Source organism: Charadrius vociferus, unplaced genomic scaffold (genome assembly GCF_000708025.1).
Source record: "Charadrius vociferus isolate BGI_N301 unplaced genomic scaffold, ASM70802v2 scaffold179, whole genome shotgun sequence".
Classification (NCBI taxonomy): domain Eukaryota; kingdom Metazoa; phylum Chordata; class Aves; order Charadriiformes; family Charadriidae; genus Charadrius; species Charadrius vociferus.
The window spans coordinates 1,384,159-1,406,776 of NW_009650072.1; the positions used below are offsets into that span (position 1 = coordinate 1,384,159).

Here is a 22,618-nt window from a genome sequence, read left to right on the forward strand (position 1 = left end):
ATGGGAGATCAGGATGGAGGTGAACCCTTTCTGGGGATAGTGGCTGGTGGTGCCACAGACTACGAAGGAGCTCTGCCCTCAGACACAGTGTCGCTTAGCGATTCTGATTCCGATGATTTGGGGTTAGCGGATGAAGCAGAGGTTGATACAATATCTCCTGAGGAGCCATCTGTAGATGATGGGGATTACAGAGCAGGGGAGACACCTGACACTTCAAACAGCAGTCACAGATCTCCTGTTCAGCCGTTCCATCTGAGGGGCATGAGTTCTACATTCTCTCTCCGTAGCCAGAGCATTTTTGATTGCCTGGAAGAGGCGGCCAAGTTGTCTGTGCCCTCAATGTCTGAAGATAATGTTGTTGATGGGAGGTTTAAGCGTCCGTTGCCTCCAGCCACAGTTTCAAGTAACGTGGTTCCAGAAAGCCCGGGAAAGCAAGCCAAACCAGTGCAGGCTCCCAAAACCTCGCCTGCAGTGCCTGACTACGTGGCACACCCGGAGCGCTGGACCAAATACAGCCTAGATGGAGTTTCAGAGTGTACTGACAAGACTAACAGGGCAGTGGCCATGGAATTTATAGAGGGTTTGAAGAAAAGAGGGGAGGAACAAAGCTCAGCTACCCAAGATAGCTACACCCCGTACTTCAACCAGGACCCTTCCAGCTGTGGAAAAGGGAGGATTGTCTTCACCAAACCAATAAAAAGGGGTGTTGATGGGCTGGAAAAGAAAACATCAGCAGGGGAGGATGATAAGAAACACATGAAAACAGATCTGAAAGGAAAATCTCTTAAAAAGACTGATGACTTGAGGGAGGAGGATAAGGTAGAGCTGGGGCACTTAGGCAGCCGAAGTGGAAAGACAACAGAGGAGGAGGAGTGCATGATGGCAGGGGACCTGAATACAGAAGGCAAGCTTAGTGCAAGGTTTAGTGGTGTGGGTGAAGAGCCATCGGTGGAAACAGTTGGATTCCATTGCAGTAAGAAGAAGAATAGGAAAAATTTCCGCCCTAAAGTAGATGATGAAGAGGATGGGGAAGAGTCCTGAAGAATGGAGCACACTGGTGACATCCAACGACTTGTACTGTCTTTGGATAAGTTTGTTTTTTTCTCTGACTTCTTTTTCTGGTCTGGAAACCATGTGATAGCTTTTTGTCTAACGGTTTGCATTGTATCCAGCGAGAACATTTTATATTGTTAGAAATTAAGCTACTTAAAATACGCTCCAGGCTTTTGGTTTGTGAGAAGTCTGTGGGTACAGGACAGTTGGACTTTATTGCAGAATAAAGTGTGCTTTATTTGCTTGAGCAGCTCCATGGGGCTTGCTCTGGAGCTGAAGTAGCCCTGAGCACCAAAGAAAAAGATGTGTTAGCTAAAAGCCTGCAAGTCTTCCTACTAACCCCCAAATTTAGAGCTGTTCCCAAATCCTGTAGAATCCTGGAGCAAAGATGATGAGGTCACTATGTTGAGATTTTTAAACAATGAAAATAAAACCTAGTCTTCCACCAGATGTGGTCTCTCCTGACCCTGTCCCAGTGAGGAAAACTTTTTTTTTTTTTAACACATCCTTCTCTCATTGCCATTGAGAGTGAAAGCACAACGGTGCCCCATCGTGACTTTGGAGAGCCCAAATATTAAGTTTGGCTTAATATTTACCTTATTTAGTGTTACATGATAAAGATTTTAAAAAACAATGTTTCCTGCAGAGAGGTACAGCTCTGGATGCATCCTGGAGAAGACATCCTCAGGATGGCTTCAGCCAAATCTCACCGTGTTGAGTGTAGATCAGAATTTGCAACAGCTTCAGGTGTTAAGTTGGGCAGCAGCTTTTCCTCTTACTGGTATGATACAATGTGATGATTCTTGGCCTGCACGTTTGTATGTCCTTTCCAGGTGGCACTGCTTCCACATTGATTCCGTGTGTGGATTTGGTGGAAATGAGGAATTTATACCAGAACCGGGAATTTGTTTTGTTCTTTGTGATTCAATAAACTTTCAGTTGTAGCTTGATTTCTTCATCTTTTTGAACCATGTTGATTAATGCAGCTATAGGAGTTTTAACAAGTACTTGATTTATTTGATTAGAGAATTGTCTTGAAAATGTAGAATTACTCTAAGCTTACCCTTTTGTAACTTCTCCCTCAAGTCTTATATTTTTAGATTCTAAAATTCTCATTTTTAACATTTTCAATCATTTTACAATATATAGAGAATCACCTTATAGGATGAACCGCCTCATACAGTGAATCACATTGTAATGAATGTCAAATATAGTAGTTTTTCACACAGAATGTTCATAAATTGTATAAATAAGGTTGAAAGACTCAAATTAGTTCAGGTCAGTTTGGACTGGCATTTTTTTGCCAGTATTCTAAATTAACCAACCCCAGCGTTAGTATTTATAACCGTGTAGTGAAAGATTACTTCTTTAGAATTTGTGATCTTTCTTGCTAGACTGTGCTTGCTCAAACTCTGAAGGATATTTGCGGAGGTTACTTCCTCTGTGGGGGTGTCAGCATCTTATCAATGCTTGACTGGTAGATCCAAATCATTTGGATCTTTGTGTTTGAACAGATGGATCATTTGGCAGCAGAAGCAGAAAACAATGTAAAATGAGTAATGCTGCTCTATCTTTCGAAATTCACCTTTAAATTTTAAAAGCAGATGTAGTTTCTCATGAGTGTATGGTTTGATGCACATTAATTAATGGGTTATTGCTAAATACGTCAGTTGTTCCAATGCAGGTGAGTGGGACACAACAATTCCAGATAGATAGATTTTTGGTTTTCAGTGGATAATTAATGTGCTGATCACAATTAAAATGGTAGCCGTTTCAGAACGGAAGCTGCTGCTAGAGCAGGGCATGCTGGTTGTACGATATGCATTATTTTGTAACAAAAAAATGTAGCTTAGTACAAACTTAACTGGTTTTATAACTTCTGCTTGCCTAGGGTGAAGAACAGGTAGGATAGAAACCAAAATTCCATCACTGTTAATGGGGTCACTGAGGTCTGGGGCACAGCTGAATAAGCTGGACAAATGCCTATTTTATGAAGACATCATAACAAGTTTAATATCTATGAATAAAACACTCATGTTGGAAAGATTTTTATCAGATCTGAGATTTTTTTTTCCCCCCGCCTCTGGTACCAAAGCTACATTTATGTTGCATAGAAGCAGTGTTATATGTGTGAGGAAATTAAGTTCAGTTGAAGCTTATCAGTGGAAGAAAGACTACAACCCAGTACTTCCCCCTTCTGATTCTGTTTGTATTGTTCCAAAGAAATTTCCCTTTAAAGGACGGTAGCAGTATTCATTTTATTGGTGTATTTTTTCATACAAAATTCTAATAAAGCCAGCTTTATTTTGTATGCTAAAAACGTACATGCCAGTTTAAGTAATGAAAAAAATGATGAACAGTCCAAATTCCTAGTTTGTAGAAAAAATTCTTGCTATGCATTCTTGCTTTAAAGTCTCTAAGTGATTTTTTTTTTTTTTTTTTTCTCCCTGACCTTTGAGAGAGAAAAGTAAAATGAAATCAGAAATCTGCCTAGGTGTAGTTGTGGTGTTCTGTGTGGTGTGACGCGTAAAAGCAAAGTCACGTTTAATAGCGGCAAGCTGACGGCAGCTGTGATCTGGCGTTAGAACAAAAAAGCAAGCGGAGGCTGGGGGTCTGACTGCGGGAGGGCCACCTGCTTTGTGTTTGGAAAGTGACTGCAAGCCACCGCACATTTGAGGACTACACAATGAGATTCCAGTTTCGGGGGATGAGAGGAGACCTCAGTGAGGAATACCAGCAAAGGAATACCTCACAGAAGCCAGCGCGGGAAGAGAAAACGGTGAGTGCAATCATTTGAGGGTTGTAACAACTCTGGGAACTGTACTGATCGTAATAGTTCAGCATCCCAGGCCCTTGCCTGTGAAAACTTTCTTGATTTCCTTTAAAAGCAACTCAGAAATATGAGCTAGCTTTCTTGGCCAAGAAAGCATCTTGGTTTTTAGTGCGTAAAATTATCACCCTTCAAAAGGGAGACTCCATTGAGCAGAGAGATGTGGAGATTAACAATTATGACCTTGGATTGAGGGTATGGTATCTGGAGAACAGAAGGCAGATCATATTTAGAAAATGAGGTAGAGTGATCCTGGAGGAGAATGTCTTTAGTGCGATTTGTGGAATGGAGTTTTGGAGAAAGGACCAAGCGATATAGGAGCAGGAGGGAAGAAAGCCCAAGAAATTGAAGGAGGAAGACCAAGAAATCCTTCGTAGTGTCAAACGTGAACAGTGCTTGGCATAAAGGCTTTGAAAGCTGGGCCTTAGACCTCCATGAGGTTAGGATTTTACTTCTACAGTAGTTCAGTAGGACAAAAGGTTTAATCTGAAGAAATTAGAGTAAAAGCTAATTATCGATGTATGTGATGTCAGTCTCGGTCTTATCTGCACGCTCTTCTCTTTCACTTCTTTCTGGCAAAGGCACTTCTGTGTTGGCATTCGTCACACCTAATAGGATTGCAAAAGCCATGTGCTTGTTTAAAAGCCTTAGGACAAGGGGCACATAATAGTAATTGCTTAAGAAACTCTAATATGTTGAAAATAATCCTCAATAAAAAGATGCTGTGTATTCTATTACTTTGCATTTGCTCAGTAAATGATAAAGCCAGGTTTTTTCTTTATTTTTCAGCTATTTAAGTTTCTGATTTTTATGCAGTTACAGTATTAAAATGTCTGGGGACCATGCTACAGGGTAGTTTTTCTTACTACAATGTTGATAATGAAGCAATTTACATATGTGTTTTATAAGCTTCTAACAGAATTAAGTCAAATTTGAAGTTAGTTTGAGTCTGAATGATCTGAGGTGTCATGTCATGACTGCTGAGTTTCCAGCTACTTCTTTTTCCCATATAGCATATATATGTTCAGTTTATGGGTTTTGGAGAGCTTTTTGTGTAACAGATAGTAATAGGTAGATACTGAAATAAATCATTAAGAAGGTCCAGAATCTTTATTGTGTTGGATGTCCTGCAGCAGCTGAGAAATAGTCTGTTTCTGTCTCCGATGTTTTAAACTCCAACCAGCGGAGCCCAGGGACACAGGACAAGACAAATAGTTGAAGCTCTGAAGGCAAATGAGTTGTGTTGATTAAAACAGAGTAGGAGGCTTGCTCATTTTTTTTTTTTTTAATGACTATTGTTATCCATATTAAATGTTTTGATAATACTTTGGTAGTACTATCTCATTGACACAAGAAACTGCCAAGACACAGTCCTCTTAAGAAACTGTGTGGCAAATAGATGCTTATTTACATGTTTAAAGTTGCATGAGATCGCTCTAACACACACAAAGCCATAGTCCTTTCCCCAAAGCTTTTAAATCTACTTTGCAAAAGGAAATCTTTTCATTTGGAAGTATGAATATTCTGTTCCTTGTTTATATTCCCATTACCTCTAGGTATACTCCTTTGCACCTCCTTATGTGGTTCTTTTCCAATCTTTTATTTTCCTTTCATTTTTTAACTAAATTATTCAGCTATATTAATTAGCTTTTCCATGACTGTTTTCAATACTTACATGTATAGTTTGGAACTGGTTGGTTGCACAAGAGGTTGGTTTTGGTTAAAACTTCTGCCATTGAGGAGATAACAGCTGTACAGTAGCAAATCTACAAAACAGGTAGTGATTTCTACATCAGCTAATTTTTGTAGTACTTTATCCATTCTTAAATTTGCAGGAAAGATAATCTAGGCAGCATCAGAGATACCACTTTTTTTTTTTTTTTTTTTTAAGAAATAGTTGAACTGTCTTGGATTAAGATTTGCATTAAATACCTTCCCTTTTTTAGTGAGTATATTGCATTATCGCAAGCTGGCACAAACTTATTAAAGCATTTCTTGTGTGTTCCTGTTGGACCTGTATTTGGTGTCAACATTTTTCATGACTTTTCAGGAAGCCATAAAATGGATAAGAAAGGGGAGGGAAACTGCAGTGGGAATATTAAGATAAGGAACTTCCAGCGAGGCCAAAATTACACCGGAGAGTTCTAGGGACAAAGAAAACAATAACAGTTGTGCTATGTAGCACATGGTAACGCTGAGCATTTTCAGATTGTTTTAAAAATGTTTGTTTATATTTCAAGGGTTTGTCATCGAAAGCTCAAGATAGGGTTTCCTTCTATTATTTATGTTTTACATTTGTATGCTAGACACTTCCCTTTGAGACGTTGGTATCTGGTATCTAAGAAAATTAGAAAAAACTGATGTCCCAGAAGATTAGTCTAGATCAGATCAGACAGAATATAGGTATTTTCAAAGTTGTCAGTTTTAAAGAAAGACAAGGTTGGGCAAAGGAAAAGAATGGAGAGTGGAAAATGAAGCATTTCCTTCCTTCATCCTTAATGAAGGAACTAAACGCTTCTCAAATAGACTAGTAAAGAGAGCAAGAAATGCTGTATTACCCCTTCTGCTTTCTCCCGGAGGTCAGAAATGTTTCTTACATACATGTATCACCAGAGAGAAAACAGTAAGGAAAGTGAAATCATAATACAGATCCATTTCTCCTTCCCTTTATCCCTAAATAGGGTCTGCCAAACCACCATTAAATGAGAGAAACGTGGAGAAATCCTAAAGCTGTTATAAATACCTATAAAAATATTACTTACCTGGGCTTCCATAACTTTAAACCGCTTTTCTTGTTCTTTCAGCGTGCTAAAATATTTAGACAAATTATCCACCCTATGGAAACAAAGCAGACATGCTGAGCAAAAAGGGAAAAGCCTCAGAAGAAATCCTAAACCACAAAACCCACATAACTTACTAGAGCTGTGACCCCTTGCCAGCAATTCTGTGCTGCTGGGACATCGCAGAGCCCCCTAAAAATTTTGTCCTTTTGAGGTGTTCCTGCAAGTATTTATTGAACAGAGCAGCATTCCCGGACCACTGTCATGCACCTGGTGCCAAGGGACTTGTAAAGCTCACATAGATTACAGCAGCTGTTCAGCTTCTGGTGAGGGCCACTTGGGCCCAGCCGCTGTGGGAATCGAGGACAACAGAAAGGAGCCTTAGGGCCAGCTCTGTCTCTCCAGCCACTTATGTCCCACCTGTACCAGATGCTGGTGTGAGAACTGAGGCCACAATATTTTCCATCAACATGAGGGAGATGAGCCACTTAAAATTTATATGAGGTTTCATTTTTGGAAACTGGCTCAACATTCAAATTCCTTTTTTCCATGCAGTCCAAAGGGACTGTGTAGAGAACTTCCATATAGTGCCTCCAAATCAAAACAAAAAGTATTGTCCACATGCTTTCTGTATCCCTCACTTCTTCTCCCATCAGTTCCTTATTCTTAGCATCTGATTCCCCAAATCCCTCTCCGCTTTGTCCTAACTACTATTTCAAAGTTTCCCTCTAACAGGTTGTGTTCCATTTAGGTCTATGTGAAAAAGCTGCTGCTGGAAGGGTCTAATGCATTTTGGGATTGGTTCAATGCAAAGTTCAAAGAATTGCTTTCTGAGGGTTTCATAAGATTTCAAATACACGCTACTACCACCTAAGAGAAAAGATAAAAAGCCATGGGTTTAGTGGTTTTCATTTGAACTTTTTCCAGTCTCTTTCTGGCTCTGCTATACCTGAAATACTGTGAAGCCAGACTGAATCTTACTTTTCCCCTCCAAGCAGTAACTTCATCTACAATGCACCATCTGTAAAGCTTTCTAGTTTTAAAGCTAAAAAGGCTATAATTGTACCCTTTGTTTGGAAGCAATTACACACATATTTATTGCTTGATCTCAACAACTGAGCTCTCATTCCTGGGGTCTGTCAGTGATCTGCTTATAAGAATAAAGTTTAAACCAACATAATAGTTCTAAATTATTATGAGTTAAGAGTCTGTGTAGACTAGAGGGAGAAGAGTGTTTTCCAAGATAGTACTTAAGTACGCTGTTCTGGGCTCCAGCTATTCTATGAGTTAGATGGAGGTTTGTTTTGAAAGAGAGCACAGAAAGAAAACAGCTCAAGAACATTTCCATGGAGCTTTCTTATTATGATAACTTTCACACCCATTGTGCCTCTATTTGAAGTCAGTTTCATCATAAGAGGAAACAGCTGAAACAGGTGTTAAAAGCTGCTTCAAAGAAGGCTTTGCTGTCTGGCTTTCAGTATTGCCTTAGATGTTTCTGTTTTCCCTGCACATAACTACTTTGTGTCTGACTTAAAGACACAAAGTAAACATCTACTCATTCTGAGTAAACCTCTGAAAAATATTTTAGCATTTTCTTTCTTTAGATTACTAAACCAATTTAAGTGACATTCTTAGTGGAAAGATATTTTAAAGAAGTATTTACATGGAAACTCGTTTAATTAAATACAATTTCAGAGCCAATATCATTAATTTCTTGTGGAAAATTGTAGTCTCATGCCATAAAGCCATAAATAGTTGTTGTTCTGCATTTGTGGGCCGGGGGTAATTCAAGATATCTTAAACTTCCATTCAAAGTCTAAGCCATTCAAAAATACAATTCAAATGTCTATGTTGTATTCCTACAGGGGATGGAAGTACGCGCGCTGCAGCATAGCAAAGGAACTGTTCTTCCACCATTTCTTCCTGAGTATGGTTTTCATTGAGCTTGGCTGCAGATTTGGCTGGAGCTTACAGGCCTGTGACTGGACATACTTCAAGAGTGCCAAACACTCTTCTAATATAGTAGTGATGCTGGCTTCTCACTTTTTTTTGTGGACTGGGTATTTCCTAACTGCATTCTTGTTGGACTCTTCATATAAGCTTTACAAGCACCTGAACGTTTCTCATTCAAAGCTGAAGACTTGCAAGGTACACTTATTGTGGGTCGGAATAACATACTTATTAGATGTGGCCTTCAGCCTTTCTTCATGGCTTTCTTTCCTTTCTTGTTCAAGGTTTACAAGATAATTTTCTTTTTGCACCAGCTCCCATGTTATGATTTTTTGATCTAGGCCAACGGGAAGATCTCTTTCTGTAGGAAAAATAATTTTAAGAATTATATTTTACTCCCTTTTCTCTTATACTAGGAATGGAAGCCTGCTATGCTAAAGAAAAATAAGTCTTGCAATTGCAGGAGTGTAGTGTTATGAAAATGCAGTGTAAAATAAGTATTTTCTGTTTATTTTTTTGGTTGTGATTGAAGGCAATAGAGGTTTTTGCAGTTGGATGACACCTGAATTTTCTAAAGAACAGCACGGGCCAATTTCTGTAGTTCCATTTAAGCTTATTTACAACCTTACTGGACTTCTGACTTATTTTAGCCCCAAAATATTTAATGAGCAGAGCTTTATGCTCAGATGCACTTTATCATCTAATCTTCTTTATTAGAACAATTATAAATAGGAAAGACAAACTGTGAAGAAATTCCTCCACCTTGAAGTATAAAGCCTGTTGTTGTTGTCAAGTGTCCCAGGCAACAACAAGCCTCAATTTCACAGACATATTTTGAATGTAACATACTAGTTTTGTATCTTCCTAAAGATTGGTAAAAGGGTACACTTGCTGCATGCTCCAGACGCTACTGAATCTATAACCTGAGCAGCCAGTTACCTGCTTTCTTAGGGGGAAAAAAGAATATTTTATTTTTTTTTAAAGAATCTTCAGCAGTATGCTTTGATAGCCAGATAGGAACGTACCTGAAAGGGAGCTTGGTCAAAGGGCTCTGAATGGTCCAGTCTGACAACAGTTCTGCTCCAAAGCCCATTACCAGCTTACACATGAGGAGTAAATAGGCTTATCGGATACAAATAAACTAGATGGGCCAATTTTGCCATCACTAAATGTCGTGGTTTGGGCCAGACTGGCCACTGAAACCCTCAAACCAGGACACTATAGAAAGCCCCCAAATGCCTTCTGTAATTAGCTGAACTTCATCTGCCTTTTTAATTTTAGCTTTTAAGGGACTGCCATTTCTCTACGCGTGCTCACTCTCTCCGTGTCTCTGTACTGGGAAATTCCACTGATCCTAGTAGACTTTTAAACTTGGTATATGTTTTCAGGGTTGTCTGTACTAAATAATTAGTAAAATTCAGGAGCGAGTGAAATAACTATTCATTGAACCAATCCATTGTTGTCTCTTCAGAAATCAAATCCCTTTAACCAGTTTTATATTGACACTTTTGTTGTAATAAATATGGTGCATAAAGAAATGCATTGTGGAAAACTGTTCATGATAGAGGACACATTATAAGCCTCATATTTTTCATTTGTACTCTCCTAGCAGTCTTTGTTAAAAATAATTTGTGACTCTTGGCTTAAGGAACTCTTAATTGCTCTTCGTTTTGCCTATGCAGCATATCCTGGGAGAGTGTCAGGGTCTCCAGTTGCTAGATGTTTGTAACAACTCACCCAGATGTTCTTTTTTATATTCCATTTTGTTGAAGATTCTTCTGAGAATCAGAGTTATGTGGTTAATGATGATAAATGGTGGTGCTAAGGCAGGCCGGCCATGATATTCAACAATCAGGTTGTAGCGCTGAATTTTCCAGAAAATGTCTGCATTGCCCTGAACAACTTGAAAAGTGTAACTTTAATTGGAGAGAAAAAAAAAAAAAAAAAAGTATTATAACTGTTTTTACCAAAACAAGCTAAAGCTTATTATTACAAAATTTGCCCACATTTACTTTAGAAAGGGAACAGCAAGCTCAGCAAGCAGGGTTAATTTAGTCTAAAGTTCGTGCAAATTCTTAGATATTAAAATAATTGCAGTTGCAGTCTTCAAACATTAAAAAAAATGCATGAGGATTTTTTAAAAAAGAAAGGTTCACTTTCTTGACTTAGGCAACATCAGCAAACATGCCACGTCAGTTCTTCAACCGCATGAATCATTATTAGCCGTGTTGACATCAAGCATTTCCCCTATGTGCACATTATCCACTGTTAAGTCTGCCAGATTTACGGCTGCTTTGCACCTGCAGACTTGTAGTGCAGCACAGTCAGAGATCCAGACCCTTCTATGCATGTTCAATTGAATTTTTAGCAGTAAAAGAGGCTTCTCTTCTTCTTGTCTTTAATGTGACTAGGGTAAGGATGATGAAAACTGAAGAACTATATGATCACAGAAGTCTACCTATCAATCCCCAAATAATATTCACTAGGAAAATTACTAGTGTATTCCAAAATAAATGGCCATCAGCAATGTAGGAAATGTGGGCATTCAGTTAAACCTTTGCAGCCTCTGTCTTGATACTTACTGAAATCGCTCTTACCTGAACATAGCAATCAGGAGGTTCATAAGGAGAACATTTGTGACTAGTAGGAAGATGACCAACAGAAGTATAACAAGCCAGTTGGCATAGGTATTAGGACATGATGGCGTGTTCTCCTGCAGAATCTGCAGTGGATTAAATGTACAGTTCCTGGTATACATTTGAGATGCTGCAAAAGACGACAGAGGAATAAAAGAACAATTTTGACAAATACTACCGCCACATATATTTCTTAGAGTGGAGACAAAAGCTTTGCATTTTGGTGACCAAAATCTCTGACTTTCAACAAAAAATGGCAAGAATTACAAATTTTTCCTGAGGTTTGAAGTAATGCATTTCATAGCTATTTCAATGCAAATAAAAACTGAATTAATATCCCTAAACCTGTCTTTTTTTTAAGAACTAGTGACATGTATGGTATCATATATTTAGTACCCTTACTGTTAAGATACAAATCAAGGACAGTGATGATATTGATTACTAAAATAAGATTAAATTTTGGCTGCATATAAACAGCAACAGAATTTTGTTCTGAATATTTTCCAACCATTAAAAGCTTAAACCCAATATTGTGATAGTATTTTTGTATTACCCTTGTTGACTACTAGCAGGACTGTAAATATGAAACCCTCTTAGACCTCAAAGGACAGTTCTTTGACTGCTGGAGCTACTGAGCTAATTCTTGCAGTTGAAAGATCATTTATGTGAACTAATATCCAATGTCTTTCATTTTGTGAAAATGTAATCAAGTCATGTACATGAACAGACATTGTTTTAATCTGCAAGAGGTTTGCAACCATAGGACAATGCAGACCTCCAGAACTTGGCTGCTCATTCAGTGGCAAGATGGCTGTCACAACTTTTTAGTAACATTCAGCAAAGGGGGATTGTATTGAGAAGGCTGTATCCTTTTTAGACTAGTTTTGAGTTCCCAAAGTCAAACCATCTTTCAGTATTTAGACGTTGTGTTCCCCCACGTACTTGTGTCTCTGCAGTCCTCATGCTGGTACATGTGATAGAGGAGAAAACTCAGTAAAAGCTGGGAATGCTGTTCCTCATTCTGAATTTAAACTACTTTGTACATCTGAGCTTGCAGTAGAGGTTAGTAAGAATGGTTCTACTATATCAGACTAGACGTCTAGCCCTGTATCCTGTCTCCAGCTATGAATTAAATCCATAAATTTAGAGTAGCATAGTGATATTCACTTTTTTCCCCCCATTTTTTCACTAATAATTCTTTTACCCATGGCTACAGATAACCCCACGATCATATTCCTTGGAGCGTGCAGTGATAATCAAAGCTCACCACCGCTGGGACTGCTTTCACCAAGTGCATCACCATTTATCTAAGCTGAATTTCATTTGATGATTTAGCACTCATGAGGGTCCTCTGCAACTCTTAGGTGTCAGCTTTAGTCTTTACTATCCAGTAATGTAGTTTTGTCAGCAAATTTTGTCACCCTCATTACCCTTCTCCTTTTCCATATGTTTCATAAAGATGTTAAACAGAATAAGCCCCAGAGAGCCTCAGGACAAATTACTCCCTTCTGGAAGCTGCCCTTGTAATTACTTATTTTTTTCTCTGTCTTTTAACCAGTTATTTATCCAGGTGAAGGCACCCTTTGGAGTCTTAATGGAGAGAAACACACATTTCTAGGGAATGCTACATCTGACCTATTTCCAAATGAGATTAATCCTATTCCAGAAATATTTGTTTCTCTCTAATTGCATTAATGGAAATAAGAGTGACTGGTTGCGCTGTCAATGCTTACACTTCAGGCATCTAAAGTTAAGTGAGACGAATCACACCCCTGCTCTCCTGTCTTATTCAGACTTTTTTGGCTTTTCGAAGACATGTTTTTTCTTATTAAGCATAGTGAACATGAAAGAACGCTTACTGGTTTGCTTCTGTCTGTGGGATTTTTTTGGTTCCATCTATATTACCTCAAGTTTGAATCCTACTTCAGTGTCGCCACTAATGTTTACCATCCTTATTCTGGCTGAATGCTATGGCATTACTTCAGACTTCTTCAGAAGATTACCTATTCTGTATATTACCTGCTCACCTGTCAGAAATATTGCCTTTGAACTTTTGTGTCCAAATATTTCCCTGTCTTGTGATTATTTTTATGTTGTTTTGTTTGAAATGTTGCACATATGCAATTACTAGCTTTATTTGATTTGGGTAGCTTTAACTCCAGAGTCAATAAATGCTCTAGAGCAATATTTATTCTAAAATACAAGTGTTTGCTTATGGGCAGAGCTGTACTGCTTTAATGCTGTCACATTAAACTACTGCCAAAATGTATGGAGGTGCTATTATTTCAGTTTACACAGGGTTATCTGGGTCTAGGTTAAACTGAAAGGAAATGGAATGAAGTGAAAGAAGGTATGCCAGCTCTTAAAACTGCAAATCCTTGTGTGAATGCTTCAGACAGCTTGTCTAAATAGGGCCAACCCTTGTGCTCTAATGTAACTCCACAATGCACGTTATCTCTTTGCAAATACACTATTTATATCACAGTAATGTGAAAGCTTTGGCCTGCAGGACAAAGATGAAAAAAAAAAAAAAAAGATACTGGGAAGGAATTCCATGCTCTAATCAGAAGTGTGCGTTCAAAAATGGCCAAGTTAGGGGGAAAGAAATTTCCTCACTGTCTATTTCATGCAGTGGAATCTGGCCAAATATCTGAAGGTAGGGACGATAAAGCACCCTCCTGAATATCCATTCCACTCGGCTGTCATCGGGATGAAGTAGAGCTTGAGTTGTCACACCGTAGGCAATGAGCCACACACTCAAGAAAAATAGGAAGAAGAAAACATCCTTCATCTAAAAAAGAGAGAGGGAGGGGAGAAAAGGAGGACAGGTGACTGTAATAGCATAGTCAAAGAACAGTAGTCTTCCTATACGAAAACAGCTCAAACAATTCTGTTTCTTTGCAAGCTTGTTTAGGAGGTGGAATAGGATACAGTTCCATGCATAGAATTCCTCTCTTGACCTTGCTGTTATCATATTGTTCTTGGCTTGTAATCAACCAATTAGATAAAGGCATGTTTTAGATTAAATTGCTCCTTTAAATTAAATAACTCATTTAGATAAAGGCATGTTTTAAATTAAAACCTTGCTTTTCAATCATCTACAATTTAAAAACTAAGCACCTGTTATTTTTTAAGTGAATCTCATTGTACCTTTTAAATACAGATTTTCTGTGAGATCTCACAGTATCATCGGCCGCTTTACTGTGAATTAGAAGAGTGCAGCTGCAGCAGTGAATCCTGGTAATAGTCGGTGCTCATTGATGAATACTGAACCACTGATACAGCAGATGTTGAAGGCTGCAAGGATCAGGTAGCTTCTGTCTTGGGTTTGCAAGCTAAGTAATGCATCTGAGGGATTGTTTTCAGGACTTCATGCTTTTAAACATTGTGTTTCTCTACAGGAGCAGAAGTAATTGAATCCTAAAACACTTACTTAAAAAAAAAAAAATCTAATATGTATTTCAAGTGCAATAATTTTTCCCTGGTGGAAAAGGAACACTTCATCCTTTTCCCATCTAATCTGACAGAGTTCGTTAGGGACTCTAGATTCGTTTCAATTAGATTATTGGATTGTGCAGTTAACCCAAAAGCATAGGCATTTCAGACCTCCGGGATGTTACTTGGCGTTCTATTAAGAAACACAATATCTAAACCAGGCAAGACATAGTTGATGTCTTTCTGTCTTTCACCAATCTATTTTGTTTTCCAGATGATTTGAAATTTAGGACTGTAATGGTATCTGTCATGGTTAAGAGACAGCGGTGCCAAGTCTGGAAATATTTTTTTCCAATCTTCAGTCTCTCTGTGAACGGGCGTTTTTCTGGCATTGAACTGCCATTTTAGCAGCTACCAGACTTGTTTCAGCAATTCTGTAGCAAGGTTAAAAAGGAGAAAGACAATAAGAGACAGTCTTGGATTGCTTCTCTGTTTAAGTAAGGGAAATGATCTTGCCTAACCCACTTGATGAACCTTTCAAGAAGGTATTGTTTACTGAAGTAACTTTCACTGTTCTTTCATTTGATGTAAGGTTCAATGTTGAATTACCAAAGCTAAGGCATTGTGTTGGCTTGGATGGGGGGGAAGATGAAATGTCCCGTTTTATGGTTTTGTCTAGGCTGCTGCTTATGTTCCTATCTGCATCTTCTTAATCTCTGTGTTATCTCATATGGCTTCAGATGTCAAAATAGTAGACACATCACCATGTGCGTTCAAGGCTCTTGTTTAGCTTGGTATGCAGCAAGGAAGGCTTAGGAGCTGTAGATCTGACTTGTTCTCTTACAATAAAAGTGTCCTAATGCTGTAAGCTAGATAATGTTCAAGAATAAATATTTATTTGCCATTTACCCTTTTGCTACTCCAAGAAAATGTCATGTTAGAGTTCCAGTTATTGAATTTGTAGACAAATCCAAATAGCTTGGTAGTTATGTTTATTCAATATATAGGCTTGTTTAGACTGTAGGGCTTTTACTGAGTTCTGCTGTGAGTCACAAATCAAGTATTTGTAGATTCTGTAATAGTGCTTACAATTAGATGAACTATTAATCAGTTACCATCAGCTAATTGACCTAGAGGATTAACATGCCTAAATAAAAAGCTACTTCAACATACCAACACATAACCAAGCACAGTAACTGTAGTCCTAACGTCTCATTTCCTGCAGGACAGTGGTAATAAATAAAAATCTTTTATCAACATCTTCCAACATATGCTCACAAGGTACTAATATGTTTTCATTGTAACTTGGAGCTACGAATTACAAGTAAGAATAACTCCTGTGGGAAACTTGCAACTCTCCTTTTTCACAGATTTTTTTTTTCATGCTTCTTGCAAATAACATAATTTATTTCCCCAAGTGGAGCAGAGTCATTCAGTGAATGCCCTGCCTTTTTGTAAATGGCCTGTTGTCTGTCTGAGGTCTTTGCTCTGAATGCACACAGCTTATGAAGTAGGAGGAATAGCAGTAAGTCAAAGACACTCTATTCTGCATTTGCCAGATCTGAGGATAACTGATTAGGTAAGGTACCAGGATTAGTAAATTGGGACCAACTTATTACACTACAGAACTCTTTGGAAGGATCTATTTCAAACTTATTGCATTTCATATTCATGATATATAAGTGAATATATGCAAAATGACAAGCCTTAAAAATATAAAAATAAAGATAGATTGTAAACTGATTTCCTTTATAAGAGAAGACTTCCTACTCTCTATTTTTTAGAAATCACAAGTATTTATCTGAGAGAGACTGCACACTTACCATCCTTTCCACAATTATGATCTTTGGTCCAAGTTGTTTGTGAATTGCAAAAATATGTATAAGCCTAAGTGTAAACACCATAAAATCAATGGCAAGTATTGTACGGCCAGCTTGAAAAGTTGAGTTCAGCATCCTGCAGAACACATGAAATGAAATGAAATATCAGATCTCAGCAAATACTGCTGAGAAGTATTTTCTCAAATATTACACTCAGTTTCTGGGCATAGACTAGTAAGGAAAAGGCAAGTGCTTCAGGGCTGTACTTGCATAAGCCTGTGAGAGGAATGTAACATAATACTGTCCACTGATGAGAAATAGCCAAAAGATGGAGGGACACTGTATTCTCTGTCTTGGCTTCAATGAGATTTTTTTTTTTTTAAATATTATAGATTGACTAAAAGTGATTGCCAAAACAACAACGCAGCAGAGCTTTTCTGTACGTGCGTTTGAATATACCAATATGTCTTTTTGTGGCCTCTGGAGAAAATTCTATGGTTTCACAGAATTTCAGAGGCTTTTATTGCAGAAACAAGTCTCAAAGCTTGTAAAAGTAAATGTCATAGCCTGTTCTCACGTGCATATGAGACTCTCTTGTGAGTTGACCTACATAGCTCTTGCTACTGTTGCTGACCACATCACACAAACCAGCTATATACCTGCAGGTTACCCCAATTATGAAGAGGAAGATGGTCACCATATCACATTTATTCCAGTTATCCTCCACATACAGTTTAAATTTTTTCATTAGATTTGTGTCTTCATCTGTATAGAAACTCTGAAAAAGAGAAATAATCAGTATCAATCTGCTTCCAGTTTCACTATTTCGTTGTGAGTTTTAACACAATAACTGTTTCCTTTTACTCTTTCACTGCTAAGAGCAAAACCAAATTCCTAGTGTGACAGGAAAAAAAGCTTGAAAACATAAGGTCAGTTTACTGTCTTAAAACACAAAAATTTAATGAAAAAGAAAAAAAAATCAAATCTTTTTATTCTTGTGATATTAGCCTTAAGAATTTTTGAGGCCTGCTTTAAGATTTTGTTGGCATTCAGGCTGTTAAACAATACAACAACAAAGTCAAAGTTCAGTTTCTAGACATTGCTGTCTGAACAGCATGAACAGATTTGGCATTTGTATACTGGAATTGTCAGTGAGTACATATTTGATTATCTAGGCAAAGAGTTGGGTTTCTTAAGTGAGTTGGCACTCTTCATGTTTTACAGGTTTATAATGAAATGTTCTTTGATCCAAATATTTTCCATGTCCTCCTCTGGTTATGGTCTTGCTGCATAATTTCAAATAAATCGAATTTTGTAATCCCCTTCACTGTCCCTATTGCATAAATAATGAACACCTATTTATTGTTCCAAGGTAAATGTTTAAAACTACTTTTTTATATCAAAACAGAACAGCTTTATGCACCCACAGTTAGCAACACACTAGCACCATTGTTCACACATTATTGTGGTTGTTGAGCTGGGACATTCCAAAATAATAACTGGGAGTGTAATGGAGAAGTTTGGAGCTTTTTGTTTGTTTGTGTTGTTATTTTTTTAAAGAAAAGCAAACCAAAATGAGATCTGCTAATGTTTTGACTTCAAAAGTATTTTAGGAAAACCACAAACAATCTGAATTCATTTACTTGTTTTTTTAAACAGTCCCCAGCAGGGAAGAATCTCTTGTGGGTGTAGAGTTCCCTGCTGTATTTCCAGGTGTAGAATATCACTTCCAAATTACATTATTTGTGGTGGGAGGACCTTGTTCTGGGAAGTGAAGTCAGAGAAATACTTTGCAAAGTGAAGGACACCTGAATCTTAGCAGTGCACTTAACTTGGCCATGGCTGGAGCGGGATGGAGAAACAGAGGTGGAGCTGCAGGTTGATATGGTGGAGGAGGAGCTTGCTCTGGGAGAGAGAGGTGGAGTATTTTGGATAACATAAGTTCTGTATTGCTCTTCTGTGCAAAACTGTACCTGACACTCAGAATCTTCAAGCTTGTACAGTTATACAGATTGTAAATCTGTTCAAAATATTGCCTCAAGTTTTACTGTGTTATTACTAAGGTGTTGTAAATTACTGACCTGTCGGATTTCTTCTAAGACCAGGGTAAAAACCCAGAAGTAAAGTATAATTTCTTTAGCAGATGGACCCTCAGGTGGAGGTGGTTTGAAGTCCAGTAAAAGGACATAGGTAAATAGAAACAGAAAAGCAAAGTACATTATAACATTCCCCATAAATACAGTTACAGGGGCACTCCAGAATTTTCTCCACCGAGTAAACATGAATGTCGCCCACGCTGTGTTTTCTGAAGGGCTCTGCTTTTCCAATTTACCATTTCCTCTGCAAAACAAAAAGAATATAGGCTTGGTGACAATTTGCTAAAATTAGTTCATGGGAATAGGCTCAGTATTATTCTATATAAAGCTTCTTGTAAGACAGTAACAGGCAGATGCTGGGGGTGGCAAGGAGGAAGGCTGCAGTAGTCAGAGTAATCATGTTACCATATCAGAAATGTTTCAAGTCAAAAAGAAGGTTTTGAAAAACAAAGTCACATCAGACTTAAATGCATATTCTTGTTGTTTGAGTTCTGTTGGGTTAATTTGATTTGTAACTTCATTGTGTGCCTGCATTTAGTACAAGCACTGCAAACACACAAGGAGAGGGGGCCAATTGCTCTTCATCATCCTAAATAATAGGAAAGAAAAGGAAATGGCCAATGTAGTTTGTGAATCAGTTCTTAATTATTTTGGTTCTAAAAATTTCTTGCAGTGTTTGCATGCAGTTCTTGTTGTTGCTGTGACTTTACACAATTCCTCTTTCTGACCCAGACTCCAAAGTGCTGGATCATACTAAGCATGTTTCTTGACTATCCTTGCTGAAGTCTGGGAGAACTACTGAAGGAATACTTCAGTCCTTTACACAACTGTAAGCACTGACATCCTGCCCTTTACGATTAAATTAGAGTAAATTCCAGAAAAAAAGTAATATAGAAGCCTTTTAGCAAAAAAAGTTGACCTCATAAATTATTTATTAAGGTAGTCTTTGACTCCTGTGGACTTACGCAAGTATTTTGATAACTGAAGGGAAATTTGACCTGTACATCTACAACTGTTTTTGCTGTGTTTTGGAACATGAAATGCTAATGGAAATTATCCTGTGCAGAAAATGCACAGGATATTCCTGTTCCCTGTATTTGATAGCAATCTGATCTTAGTGTGAGTTTTTTGTTTCCACATGAATTGCTCTCCGGTGTAAGCTAGGGATGTTATTGGATCTTTAATTTTGTGATTCTGACTCTGAGAGGTGTGATCTCTACCAAAGGATGTGCACACTAGGGTATGTTTTCAATTTCACCTCACAAAAAAATAAACAATGGCTCTTCGCTGGTTTTTAATTTCCCCTGACATTCTTGCTAATTATTAGATACATTTGTTACAAGGAAATGTTTCTCCTCACAACCAGTCTTTTCTATGAGCCTGATTCTGTACTACCTCTCAATTTATGACATCATAAGATACATTCCCATTGTAACAGGCTAATACCATAAACAGATAATTGCAGCTTTACTGTAAGATGCTGAAATAGATCTGGGAGGGAGAGAGCCTCTTTGTTAAAATAAATTGCTAAGATAGTAGTAATTGGAATGCACAATGTAATGATTCAACCACACTTCACTCAGGATATGGAAATGCTTTATGACATTGCTTACAAATAGCTCCCAAGAGACAGATGCTTTTACACCTATTTTATAGGTTAGGGAGCAAGAGAGAAGAATTAATGATTTTCTCCAATATAGTGGCAGTTAAATGCCAGAGGTAAAAATAGAACCTAATAACTCTGACTTGGTCCAGCACTTCATACTGCAGATGATGCTTCCTCGCTACCATTGTTCACATATTTCTGAAGTTCTCTTTAAAGCACTGAAAAGCACATGCTTAATATAAGTGGCTATTTAGCACTAGCCATTAAGAGGACTTTGTGCTAATCAAAAGTCCTCCTATCCTGACTTAAGTCCTTGTGGCCTCCCAGGTTTTGGTGATGAGAGTGCAGTAAAGGGATGATAGGGTGGGATTCAGAAGTTCTGAATCACAGATCTACATATGACCACAAGCAACTGACAAAATCTTTGTGCTCAGTTACCCATTTGTGTAATGCTCCCTCTAATTTATAAGTTTGTTGTACTTCAGATTCCTCAGGGCCCATCTTTTAAAATATAAATGAAGAGAACTAGTATGGTGGGAAATCCCACTGGGGAAATTTCCCAGTTACTGATGTTTGTAAGTACTTCTGTTGCTGCCTTTGTAGGAAAGGATGTTGTGATGCACTCAAATAATGTAAGGTTTTGCTGAGAACCTTCTTTCTGCACAGCTCAATAATCTGATAGGGGCTTAGTTCCTAAATCCAGTGTATATCAGCCATCACAAGCTGAATGAAATCTCAGAAGATGCTTTCTGATTCCCCAGGTATTAAGCAGATTCCTTGTTCTGTAGAAAACAAGTAAAGTTGTGTCTCCTGAAACCAGTGACACATCCCTGCTTATTTTCTATATTCTTTTTAGAGAGCAACAACAGCAATAATCAGAGGCCACAGCACTTTCTGAGCAGTAATGACTTTCTTGGTCCTTCAGCTGCTCCTTAGAATATTAGCTGATCACTAATGCACAAGAAATGTCCTGTTCTTTGATTGTTGTCACAAAAGTTATATTAACTAATAGTTTTAAACTTACCTATCTTCTTCCTTGGAAAAAAACAGCGTCCTCTCTGTATCTAAACTCTCCAGCTCTCTGAATGGCTCTGGCTCATTCTTTGATTGTTTTTCCTCACTGTAAGGAAATAAACTCATTAGTTTAAAGATGATGGTTAGCAATTTTTCACTACTAGATTGGCATTCATACAGAACTGCTAACATGTACTTATCTTGGACTTGCTCCACTGAGAAGCTATCAAATAATACGTAATCCTTACTTCTGCGAATTCTGATTATTTTTAAGGAAAAGGCTGAAGTCACCCACAAGATTCAAAGAACTGATAATTGGCATGTTTCACAAAATTGGAGCAGGATGCTCAGTTTCCTCAAATTACTTAGGATTTGAGCAGAAATAAAACCCTCAGTCAGTCCTAGAAGACAGTACCCCAATGCTCTGTTCCTCGTTACTCTTAGTAGCAATTAAGAGAGGAAATGACAGAAGCGGTAAGGAACATGGTCTCAACTCTTGCATATCCAAGGAAAGGAGGCAAAAACTGTCCTCGACAGAACAAATTTGGAAAGGCTTACTTTGATTATGAATCATGATTTAAAACTTTCTATGAAAACTTTGCAAAAACTTCACATTAAGTTACTTGAATTTGTGAATCTGGCAGCTGCTATGACAAGAAGGTCATCTTTAGTGATACTGGCAGAAGGAAAGTCTCAAGTCAGCAGTGCCAAACAAATTTTCCTCTTGCTTTTTAAGTAGTTTAACAGTTAAGAAACATATATTTCATAATAGCATGACATTCCATAATGCCAATTCTGACGATTTGTATACGATTCTCACAATAATAGGAGGTTTTTTTAAAGTTTCAGTTCCTGGATTCTTACAACTGCCTGAGCATCTTGGCTGCTTTTTTTTTTTCTTTTTTGTTTTTTTTTTTTTTTTTTTGTTTTTTTTTTTTGTTTTGTTTGTTGTGGTTTTGTTTTTTTTTTAAGGAAGCCCCAGATTCTAGCCATCTTCACTGTAACAAAAAACTGAAAATGACAAACTCCAAAGCTACCCCTGCAGAAAACTAACAAAGAGATCTCATAAGACATTGAATTTGAAGATCTTAATTGTTTTCATGCCAGTCCTGTGTTTTTAAACTTGACTTATGGCTATCAAGGCTTGTTGCTGATACTACTACTTTGTGATGGCTGTTCTCCTTGATAAGACACAAGGCTTGTGGCTGATAATACTGCTTGATAATGGCTGGTTTTCTAGATAAGATACAGAGGTTTGAACCAGGCATCTCCAAATCTAGAAACAGATGGTGCTATACCTGGAGATATTCTACACGTTACTGTGTAGAATCTGGAGCTTACAGAATTCCAACAGGCTTTTCTGTGCAAAATAGAAGTGATCTAGGTGAAATAATGGCA

General features: G+C 37.8%; 2 protein-coding genes across 2 annotated transcripts in view; one reads left to right on the top strand and one right to left on the bottom strand.

Annotated features, from left to right (window-relative positions):
- TSSC4 (tumor suppressing subtransferable candidate 4) lies at positions 1 to 1,041 on the top strand. Its single transcript, XM_009891994.1, has one exon. The coding sequence runs from the start codon at positions 1 to 3 to the stop codon at positions 1,039 to 1,041; it is 1,041 nt and encodes a 346-aa protein (XP_009890296.1).
- Positions 1,042 to 4,390: 3,349 nt separating this feature from the next.
- Positions 4,391 to 22,618, bottom strand: part of TRPM5 (transient receptor potential cation channel, subfamily M, member 5) — a 39,631-nt gene continuing 21,403 nt past the window's right edge. Inside the window, exons 14-24 of the mRNA XM_009891995.1 lie at positions 21,231 to 21,326; positions 18,586 to 18,844; positions 17,164 to 17,282; positions 16,508 to 16,640; positions 13,866 to 14,040; positions 11,211 to 11,379; positions 10,351 to 10,529; positions 8,842 to 8,974; positions 6,646 to 6,718; positions 5,559 to 5,649; positions 4,391 to 4,491 (exon numbers count right to left, since the gene is read on the bottom strand). Of these exons, the coding sequence (XP_009890297.1) occupies positions 4,391 to 4,491; positions 5,559 to 5,649; positions 6,646 to 6,718; positions 8,842 to 8,974; positions 10,351 to 10,529; positions 11,211 to 11,379; positions 13,866 to 14,040; positions 16,508 to 16,640; positions 17,164 to 17,282; positions 18,586 to 18,844; positions 21,231 to 21,326 (1,528 nt within the window). The remainder of the gene's footprint in view (positions 4,492 to 5,558; positions 5,650 to 6,645; positions 6,719 to 8,841; positions 8,975 to 10,350; positions 10,530 to 11,210; positions 11,380 to 13,865; positions 14,041 to 16,507; positions 16,641 to 17,163; positions 17,283 to 18,585; positions 18,845 to 21,230; positions 21,327 to 22,618) is intronic.